The sequence below is a fragment of the Echinops telfairi genome, unplaced genomic scaffold (genome assembly GCF_000313985.2).
Source record: "Echinops telfairi isolate 266 unplaced genomic scaffold, ASM31398v2 ScPeMD7_7469;HRSCAF=8507_1, whole genome shotgun sequence".
Taxonomy (NCBI): domain Eukaryota; kingdom Metazoa; phylum Chordata; class Mammalia; order Afrosoricida; family Tenrecidae; genus Echinops; species Echinops telfairi.
Genome location: NW_022111373.1, coordinates 81,122,393 through 81,133,281, shown reverse-complemented (window position 1 = coordinate 81,133,281; position 10,889 = coordinate 81,122,393). Strand labels below are relative to the sequence as shown.

Below are 10,889 nucleotides of genomic sequence, written 5' to 3'. Positions count from 1 at the left end.
TTCCATGTGGGCTTTGTTGCTTCTGAGCTAGATGGCCACTTGTTTACCTTCAAGCTTTTAAGACCCCAGACGCTATATCTTTGCATATTTTAAATGCAATTTTTGTGGTAAAATTAGGTGCCTCAGCTGATATTTGGGTCGGCTTATACTCGAGTATATATGTAGTTATTTAGGCAACACCCTGTTATGTCTGGAGAGTATGCTGTCTTGGATTTTAAGGTGCATCAACTGGTAACTATTTTAGCAAATGACTTGTCAGTTGTAAAGTTTCGAAGGAGATGCCTAGTTTGACTTTCCAATTAATTAAAGCACAGCAAATATGGTTCTTAAACTCTGATGCTCTTGAAAAAGGAGATGCTTCAGGCAGCCAAGTTTTCTAGTCATTCTTTTCAGCAGTAGTATCTTTGATAGTTCTTGAGGAGAGATACAGAAAAACAGATACGAATCTAACCATTCATGGAATTTCCATTTCATCTTAATGGAAATCCTTTTTAAAAGATATATTCTTTCGAACCTTCCTAAAAAATTATCCTTTTTGTTGATTCATCCTCATGACTGTGATTACAACATAGCACGTTCTCTTATTATAGGAAGTAAGTCATGTATGCAGCTGCAGAGTGGGCATGGAGATGTGAGATGAGCCCTGGGGGGGTATGACTTGGAGAACCCAGATTCCAGTCCTTGTTCCTCCAGTCCGTGGTGCTGGGATTTAACTTCTGTTGAGTTTTGGTTTCTGCTTCTAGAGTTTGGAATAGTACCTCACACTCTGAACACCTCCTGAAACTTGGGTTTTATGACAATGAGTCAGTGTGTCTTATGTAGGTTGGTATTGTAAGAGAAAGGTCATGTTACTTTAAATGACCCTAGAGTGTGGTTACTTTAAATGTTACTTTAAATGACCCAGTTGGTGTGGTTTGTTAGGCTGAGTTTTCTAGAGAAACAAAATCAGGAATGCTAATATATGTATAAGAAATAGTGTTATGTCATGAAAGCAATTTGTATCAAGGAAGCAGCCGAGCCAGGTCTAGCTCAAGTCCATGGGTTAGATGCCTGTTGGAACCCTTAAGACCCACACATCTGCCAGCTAATGGAGCAAGACGGTGAAGTGGGAAGTGGGGAGATCACAGGCCAGTGGGGGTAGAGTCACCTGGATCCAAGGTGGCAGAAACATGGCAGGGCATTGCAGCTCCAGGATGGCAGGCCATATCGGTTGCCAATCCTGGGTGTGTAGGAAGGAGAAGGAGGGGCAAGAGAGTGAGCCTTTCTCCACAGTATCTCATATAAAAAGCCCCCCCGCCCCCAGGAGTTATCCTTAGGCTGTCCTGATTGAGAGGTTGGACTCCACCCATGCCTCACATAGGTGCAGCAAGTTGACATAAAATATAACCTTCACAAGTCACTTTGTTTTTGTAAGTTTCTTGTATTGGTGCCCGTGCTGTTCTCAGTAAATCACCTCCTTTCTCCACATTAAAAAGTTTTAATCTGCTAATTATTTCCAAGATGTAATTAATGATTATTTTGGGGCTGTTTACTGTTTGGGTGTGTGAAAATAATGGTAGTTGTTATATGTTGATTGCTTATTAAAAAGCACAATTTTGGAAGTATTTAGCGCCTAGAACAGACAATGATTTTTTTCCATTATATTGTCAAACCTCTTAGGAAAATAACTAAAGAATGATTCAAAACATTTACTTTATGAAAAGAAAAGAGATTGGGATAGCCTCACTCAATTTTCAGCCTGGGCATCTTGAAAAGAAGGCTTTGATTGGTGTGATTGCTATGGGAAGCCTACAAAGGGAGATGTAAGCTAGATGGAAAGATAGTGCCTAGCATCTAAAATAGTTCCTGGTGAAGTCTGTTTGTGCTTCATGGTTGATGGTCTTTGAAAGGGTCCTGTTGGATAATTATGAGCCTTAAGGATAAACTATTTACTCATTTCTACTTCTTTTAGACTGGTAATGTGTATGTGGGATGACCCTTCAAGCGCATCCAATTCAGAATCGTCAAACTCGTGGCCGTGAGTCAGTGCCGATTAATGGCGACCCTACAGGACAGTGTAGAACTGCCCTTGACTGTAATTCTTTATGGAAGTAGACAACTCCATCTTTCTCCCATCTTTTCTCTCAGCTGATAATAAGTTTTGAACTGCTGACCTTGCAGCTCACAGCCCAATGTGTAACGGCTACGCCACCAGGGCTCCTTAGTGAACTTTTATTGAGGGGATCATAATAGCAGCAGCCGCAGTAGCAGCTACCTTATAGTGAGAATTAGGCAGTGTTTAGTGAGCACCTTGTACAATAACGCTAAACAGAGGAAACAGAGACTTAGAGGCTCTCAGGTGACCAGTCAGTGATCCTGGTTTCTCAGTGGTAGAAGCTGGGTCTCTGAGCTGATTCTTAAGTTCAGCATTCTTCCTTAGTGGAGTTCACCATGTCTTCACCGCTTTGTCCTACCTTCCTAGAAGTGAAAACAGACTCAGAAGGGTTAAATGGTATACTCCAGGACACCGAGACCACCAGTGTCGCTGTGACTTGGTGCCCCTATCTTCTGACCCTGTGTTTTAACCGAATCCCAGCAGCTCTGAGGAGGCAGTCGGCAGGCCTTGATGCTCTCAGGCTGTCGCTCTTGTTCCTCTGTGTGTGGACCTGGTCTGTTCTAGTGAAGTGTAAGTCAGCTCAGCATGGCTGCGGGACATGCATGTACAGCGAAATTCTGGTGAGAAGATTTTTCTGTGTGGGGTGAAATTTTGTGAAAGCGACAACTTCACTGTGAATTTGTTTTCCTTATAAATAAGTTTGACACAAACATTCTTTTTAATGCAGTTTCTCAGGGACATTGTTATTTCTCCCTGTAGGTCATTGCTAGAATCGTGGATGGAAGCAGATTCAATGAGTTCAAGGCCTTGTATGGAGACACATTAGTCACAGGTATAAAAGAGAAGACGAACTTACAAACATTTTGTATTACTTTGGAAACAATGAGGTCTTATCTCAAAGCTCAGAAACGCTTGGCATGAGCTTTGAACGGTATAAATACCCCAGTCAGTGGCCAAAAGGAGCTGTGCTTAAAGATTGTTAGCAACGGGATGACTTCATGGATCCAGCGAGTTTAACCAGGTGACAGCTCGATGATGTGGTTGGGCCCTTCTCTGTGACTTTGTAGCTTTAACTGTATAAAAATGTTCTGTTACTAGTGTAGCTAGCAGAAAATATTTGTAATTCTTTTTGTTTCTCTAGATAATGATACTATTTTGAAATTTCCAGCAATCCCTCCTTTGTTCTCTTGTCTCTAATTCTACTAAGTAGTTTTGTGTGATGTTTAACTCCCCCAAGCTGACAAGAGGCTTTCAGAGCTTTCCAGAGCTTCCACAGAGCTCTGATGTCGATTAACTTATGCAAGTATTAGTTTGAGAATACCTGAAATCAGGGAAGTCTATCTTGGGGAATAACCGCAACAAAAAAGGATGTTTGTGAAAATTAATTCATTCGTCTTAAGGGTTACATTTACAGACTCTTGAAGAAAAGTATTAGAAACTGTGGGGCAAAGGAGGGCCCCCAACAAATCATCACTGGTCCTGTAGGTGCAATTGTACGGCGGTAATAAGATTATAGTGAAGCTATAGAGAGCATGAGAGATAGAAGAGAGATTGAAGTAATGGAGTCAGACACAATTCATGGTAGTGTGCTCACCTCAGCCCCACTTGATGGTCCTTGTGGGGAGAGCCCTGGAACGAGAGCAGGAGAGACCCCTTTATTGCTTACCAAGGGTTTTATCTTTAGGGGAGCATGGTTACAGGTAACCACACATCATAGGAAGGGGCAGTACAATAGGTATACACATCATAGGAAGGGGGTGTACGATAGGCATACGTGTGACAGGAAGGGGATGAGTTAGGGGTATGCACATAGGAATGGGAGGGACTAGAGGTATACATGTGACAAGATGGGCGGACCCTAGATTCATGATGGCAGCTAAACCTTGGTCACCCTTGTGTGGGCTTGACCTCTCTGGGGTCACCTACAAGGAAACAGACAGTTACTATCCTTATCAGAAGGGAGTGGGTCCTACTTGTTGTGGGGTAAACAGTGGTGACTGCTTGCTCTAGATGGCTGATAACTCTTAGGGAGAATATCCCCTGACCTACTTCTGTTGACCTCCAAGTGTATAGTCATTTGCCATGTGTAGCAAGCAGCTAAGTTTGGGATACATTTGGGGGAGACAACTTGGGAGAAATCTTTCTGTTTCCCACAAGAAACACATACTAGACCCCTAATAGTCTCTCTTTGACAAATGTCCCAACACATATTGTGAAGTTGGTTTGATCTTCAACAGCTTATAGTAGCCACTCTGAAGACAGCATATCACAGTAGAATAGAAACTAGCTGCAAAAACCCAAATTGCAAATACATGTTGAGACTTAAAGGATAAGTCACAGTATTTTCTCCTGGTCTGATTTATAAGCAAGCAAAGGGCTCAACTGGGAGTGGGATTTATGTTTTTGTATTTTGGTATTTAAGTGATTAAGGGCTTTTTGTTTGATCTATAGCCAGGCTCTGTCACTGGTCAGCTCAGATGCACCCTCAGTGTGAAGCAGTTGAAAACAAGTTAGAGCAGTTTCTGCTTTCTCTAGAGGTGGACCGGCCACCCTGGGCATCTATTTAATGGTAGACTTGCCCCTGGAATACAGGGATGCATCCAGATTCCCCGTCTCTTTTTGATTGGCCTAGAATTCAGATAAGGTTGGGGAAGTCGGGAGGCAGGAAGGAAAAGTGGGGGCTGAGTGAGTGGCAGAGGGGAAGGGGGCAGGGTTGGCTGAGGCGAGTGGGAAGGGCGTGGGGGTGTGCGGTGGGCGTAGGAGAGGGCGGGGAATGGCCATGAGAAGGTTGGGGAAGCATGGGAGTTCAGGTGAAGGGAAGGGAGGAGGAAGCGAGATTTCTCTTCAGAGTGAGTATCGGTGGCAGCTGTGAAGTGTCCTCCAGTTAGCACTTGCCATATGCATGCCCTACAAGTTTCTTAGACAGATTACTTTCTTGTCTGGACTTCAATGTTTGGTCAGGAAGTTGATGAAGGCCCTCCCTCCACTGGTGTACTTATGCAAGAGGCCTTTAAGTTCATGGAAGAATAGAACTAAAAGGTAATGAGCTTTTTCCACACACTTTTTGAAACCCCCTTTTCTAGTGGGGCACGTGTCCTATACAGCAAACCCTGTGCCTGGGGAGCCCTAGCAGGTCCACCTATTTAGGCTGAAGGTCTGTTTGGGAACAGGCCAGGGCATCTTCAGGGCTAGATCTTAGAGGTGAGTGATGCACTCGGTTTCCGTCTCCTTTTGTGGGGGTGGGGCAAAGCTAGGAGTTGACTGATTTTAAAAGTTAACCCCTATGCCAAATTGCTTCTACAAGTGGCACTGCCACACAGGATGTGCACCCAGACTTTTGCTGGGAATTGAGGTTTGAAAGCCAAGGAGGAATCTAGGTAGTCATCAGCTCAGTGTCGGATTATCACATAAAGTGATTAAAAAACCAACAACAACAGCCCACAATAAAGCCAGACCAAGGCAGAGAGTAAAGGACCCAAAGGAATAGTGTACATTCAGTGCTCTTACTTCCTTTCACCAGTTGTTTGGTAAAACGTAGCATGTTTCGCATTTGCATGACATTAATTACATTCGTCATGTTGTACAACGATAGCCAGCACCTCATCCATGACTTCATCCTGAACAAACTGACCTGGGCGAGTTCTGACTTTGGTTCTCTCCGCCGTGGCTTGAAGAGACAGGGCTTTTTGTTCCCGGGACTTTTCTAGCATCCTTTCTCCGACCCACTTCCAGGAGCTTAATTGTGATTCTTGAGTTCCAAGTATTTGGCACCATAACGTAGGCTTTTTTTCTTTTTCACTTCCCTGGTTGAAAAGTCACACTCTTGGAAAGGCTCTCTAATGGAGTTCTTCTTTGAGTTTTCAGAATAATTAGCTTCCCCTGAAATCACCTAGACGTTTCAGTGTCATCAAACCTCACTGTGGCCTTTTGTGGTTCTTTCCCCTTCCCTCGTGTGTGTGTGTGTGTGTGTGTGTGTGTGTGTGTGTGCGCGCGCTAGCTTGGCAGGTGGGCACTCAGCGTGGTAGAGAAAGTGGAAGCACGTCTCTGGAAAGAAGGAAAGACTTGGACACCAAAGTGAAAAGGAGAGTGGCTCATTCTTCCAAGCTTAGCTAGGGCTCTTACTTCAAACTGATGTATCACCAGCGTGACTGTGCTCTTGTCTCCGCCCTCCACCCCCAGTTGTCTTTGCTGCACTTTATTTATTTATCCTTTTTCTTGTAAGGCCTTAACGTTACTGCAGGTCTTTTCCGGCAAGTTAGTCACACAACATGACCAGTAGATCTTAAAGTTGGCTTTTAAAAGACAGTGTGTCTTTGTTTTGCTATATTTCAGTATATCCTTAATGTCTACGTCATAGCAGCTCTCAGGGATATGCTGAATGAAGAGTTGAATGGGTGACACACTCAGCCAGCCATTTCATCAAACTCACCAGCCAGACAAGAGAGTGGTCTTTGCATGCAACACAATTTTCTAGAGAGTCAAGGAAAAGAGCAAAAACCTCAAAACTACCCAGTCTCACAGGGAACCCAGGGCGGATGAGCCCTTCAGGACCAGTGGTGCGAGTGGCGATACAGGGAGGGTAGAGGGAGAGTGGGTTGGAAAGAGGGAACCGATTTCAAGGACCTTTATGTGACCTCCTCCCTGGGGGACGGACAACAGAAAAGTGGGTGAAGGGAGACGTCGGACAGGTCAAGATATGACAAAATAACAATTTATAAACTATCAAGGGCTCATGAGGGAGTGGGGAGCCGGGAGGGAGGGGAGAAAATGAGGACCTGATGCCTGGGGCTTAAATGGAGAGCAAATGTTCTAAGAATGATGAGGGCAATGAATGTACAGATGTCCTTTACACAATTGATGTATGTATGGATTATGATAAGAGTTGTATGAGCCCCTAATCAAATGATTAAAAAAAACAAACAAAACGACCCAGTCTCTAGTACCTTAGGCATAAAGAATTGTGACATGAACTGTTTTAGATTATAGATAGACTTTCTTTACTGTTCAAACTTTGATCTGAAACAAGAATATGCATCAATGTGTATTTGTTATTTTAAATTAAAAGCCCTCTTAAATACATACATCTTTTTTGAATTTTCTTTCGAGGATTTGCTAGAATATTTGGATATCCAATAGGGATCATTGGAAACAACGGTGTTCTCTTTTCTGAGTCTGCAAAAAAGGTAAGTTCTCTTAAAAAGTGTTTTTAAGATTTTTTATTTTGGCTTACTATAATGAATTTTGAAGATTGGTGAGTGAATTAAAACGTTACAGAAAAGCTTTAATATGTTTAACCAATTGCTTTAGCAATCAGGACTCTGTGTGTGTATGTATGCGTGCGCGTATGCTTACATGCCCGCACGCTTTCTCGCTCTCGTGTGTGTTGGAATGAGTTGTTTTCGTGGCTTACCTTAACCTGATGAACGGTCTAGAGCCCTGTGAATAACCAAATGCACTACTTTTAGGAAAGTTCTTATAAAATGCTTGAGTTATAATTTCTATAGAGGACATGGCAAAGTCTAAGAAGCTAAGGAACATATCCAGAGAATTTCATTTTCTAATGCTTCCTGTGAGAAAGTATTCTAAGATCCTCTTCAGGTAGTTTTGAGACAAGATTTGCTTATTTTGTTCTAAGCTGTTACCAGTTTATCTCTGTTCTGCTGCTTTGACAATTTGGAAATGGGATGATAAAATAGAGCCTATTACTGGAGCTTTGGCTTTAAAGGAGGAATTATTGACTATTTTGGCATAATTTTTGCTTTCATTCATTCATTGTCTCAGACGCATCTAAACTTAAGCTAGGTGTAATTCATTTACTTGATAAATTATTTTAATTTTTAAAAGATGCTTAGCCTCTTCAAATGACAAGGGTGTACAACGAGGTAAGAGGTGTCTTATTAATACAGATAACATTAGAGTTAATCCCTTTCGTGTTCTAACTGAGAGAGAATTTGGCTTTGGCCTACTACTTTCTCAATGAGATCAGTTTCCCCCAACGCATTTATTTAGCTAAAACAAAAAAGTAAAAATAAAGAATATTAAAATCATTCATGATCATAGTAGAAACATTTTGTTATAGTTCTTTGGTTCTTTTCTAATATAAGATTGATGTTCCTAGTTATTATATAGGTAATTATATGTATATATTGCTATATAAATGTATACAGAAAGATATGCTACCTGTTTTCATGTAATAGTGCATCTATAGTGAATGTTTCCTTTAGTATTTCTGACATGATGACATTTAATGAATATGCAATGTACATATTTCACTAGATGAAATGTCAGAGCAAGGCCAAACCCCCCCCCCCCACCGCCGGTTGTATTTGTCAGCATGGCACAAATAAGCCTGAGCATTTTGTTTGGCCTCACTCTGGAATTGCGCTTGTTGAAAGAAGCCACAAAGGTCTGTGTGATTTCCTCATGCTTGTAAATATAGTCATATTGAGGTCGAGCAATTACTTTGAGGTTTTGCACCTCTCCAGACCTTTCCAGCAGAGGTAGAGGGATCAGCAGATGGAAAGCAAAACATAGAGGAAAGAGTTTAAAACAGTTTTCTTGGTCCTGTAATCTTTAGGAGATATGAAGAGGAATAGCCATATTTTTGTTCTATTAAGTAATTAATTTCCAGGCTCAAGTTTGGAAAAGCCGGATCGCTTCTCTAATCTACAGTACCACGTGCTCGGGGTGGGGTGGGTGGTGTTGGTAAGCGAACCCACGAGACGCAGTGGTTATGCTTTGGGTTGTGATCCACAAAGTCCGCAGAATGAAACCACCCGCCACTCTTCATAAACAATGGCAGTCTCGGGAACTCACAGGGACAGTTCTACCCTATCCTATGGGGTCAAGATGAGTAGACATCGAATTGAAGGCAATGAGTTTTTTTAGAGTTGGTAAGAAAGATCGATTTGACTGTGATCTGGGTGCATGAAAGGATTTCAGGTGGTTGTTATGTGTAAATGTCTTTCTAGGCCAACCCACCCCTGTTGTTGTTTTTGGTGTGTGCAATAGAGTTGTAGAGTTGGCCCTGGTACATAGCCACCTTCGGGTTTGTCTTCTATCTAATAGTGAAGAACTGGAGAACGTTGATTCGAGGTGCAGGGGATCTCACCGATAGATCATCAGATTGTTCTTCTCTGTTACTTACATTTCCTGGCAGTCTGCAACGTCACGCTGGACTTTCTCACCCTCGTGACAGGTGTCCTACAGCTGGGCCCGAGTGATCACACCCACAGGTGACTGTGCAGCACCAGGACAGCACAAACCTGCAGTCACATGGCCTATTGATAAGGGCTCACCACAGCCAGACTAGCCACGCAAAGTGTACTCTCTCTTATATTTGACTCAGTTGTGTATTTTTAGGATATACGATGATTCTAGATCTGGTAATCCTTCTCTAACAAGACTTTTATTTGATTATAGGGAGCTCACTTCATCCAGTTATGCTGCCAAAGAAATATTCCTCTGCTGTTCCTTCAAAACATTACTGGTAATTAGCAGCGCGCGGACCAGCTCTACAGTAGAGGTGTGGGGAGAAGAGGTGATGATGGCAGACCGTTGAGGGGAAAGCAACCAAGGACAACATTCCGTTTGTGTACGAGGAGGGGCAAACGTTCCTGGAACATTCCATGACCTTTGTTTCACTTTTCCAGAAACTTGGAAGCCTTCTTAATTTTCAGAGTCCAGAGGAGTCAAATGCCCATAAAGAAGTTTGAGAAGGGCCATAGGTGTGGGTTCGTTGGAGGGAGCTGGGGGAGCGTGGGGGCCTGGAAGCCTGGCAGGAAGTCAGGTGAAGCAGGAAAGCTCCAGGGTCAAGTTCCTCAGCTAAGCCCAAGAGAAGAGAATGGATAAAACAGTGTAGGATTTGGCAAACTTCTCAAACTGTTCTAGTACATGCTGTGTGTTTCTGGAGTGGGGTTGAAAAGATGTTTAAGAAAAAGGAACATGTTGAAATGACAAATGTTTTGTTACATGTATCTTTACTACCATTGCAAAGAAAAACAGTCTACCTCACCAAGGGGAGGGGGAAATAGAATGAAATAATAATCAAATATGAACAGAAGTAAAAAATCAGGATCAAACACAAAAGATGCAACTGATAACTTTTTTTTTAAATCATTGTATTGGGGGCTCTTACAGCTCTTATCGCAGTCCATCCATCCATCCATTATGTCAAGCACATTTGTACATATGTTGCCTTCGTCATTTTCAAAACATTTTCTTTCAACTTGAGTCCTTGGTACAACTGCTGGCTCTCCACAGTTATCCTTTGGGTCAGACTAAACTGCCTATTTCTTGTGACCCTCAGTAGCTGTGCTCTGTAAGGTACACAGTCTGATGACAAACTGAAAATCCAAGGAACTGATGCTGTGGGCACTTTGAGTGCACCGGAAGCTGAAAAGATTACAGATGGGTACCCAAAATCTGTATTTAGGCATTTAGCCTCTAAAACTGTGAAAAAATACATTTATTCTTCAATGCTTTCAAGACTGAATCATTTTCTGCTTTGAATTATTTCTTGTTGAGATCATAAGTTTCCAGTAATGAAGGCATTTATATGAACTAAAAATAATAATAATATGAAAAAAAGATCACAGACATTCATCTTGAGCTGCAGTAGTCAACAACCGTGCTTTCTTCCGTAGCCGAAGGAATGGACAGAAAGCCCAAGCTGTAGTCTAAGAAGGAAGCCAACATGGAATTGTTTTTCTTGCAAAAATCAGTCCGGTGGCCATTTCTGACCCCCCAAGGCAGAGATTGGTCATGCTTCCACCCTCCATCTTTCTTCCCTGTT

The 10,889-nt window shown here is 42.4% G+C and overlaps 1 protein-coding gene across 2 annotated transcripts in view; it reads left to right on the top strand.

Moving 5' to 3' along the window:
- Positions 1-10,889, top strand: part of MCCC2 (methylcrotonyl-CoA carboxylase subunit 2) — an 83,672-nt gene that overhangs the window by 56,089 nt on the left and 16,694 nt on the right. For both annotated transcript variants that reach the window (XR_006679565.1, XM_004703550.2), the window contains exons 11-13: positions 2,855-2,927; positions 7,202-7,278; positions 9,518-9,584. Coding sequence is in view for 1 of the 2 variants with exons in the window: in XM_004703550.2 (XP_004703607.1) it covers positions 2,855-2,927; positions 7,202-7,278; positions 9,518-9,584 (217 nt within the window). In the remaining variant the exon portion in view is untranslated. The remainder of the gene's footprint in view (positions 1-2,854; positions 2,928-7,201; positions 7,279-9,517; positions 9,585-10,889) is intronic.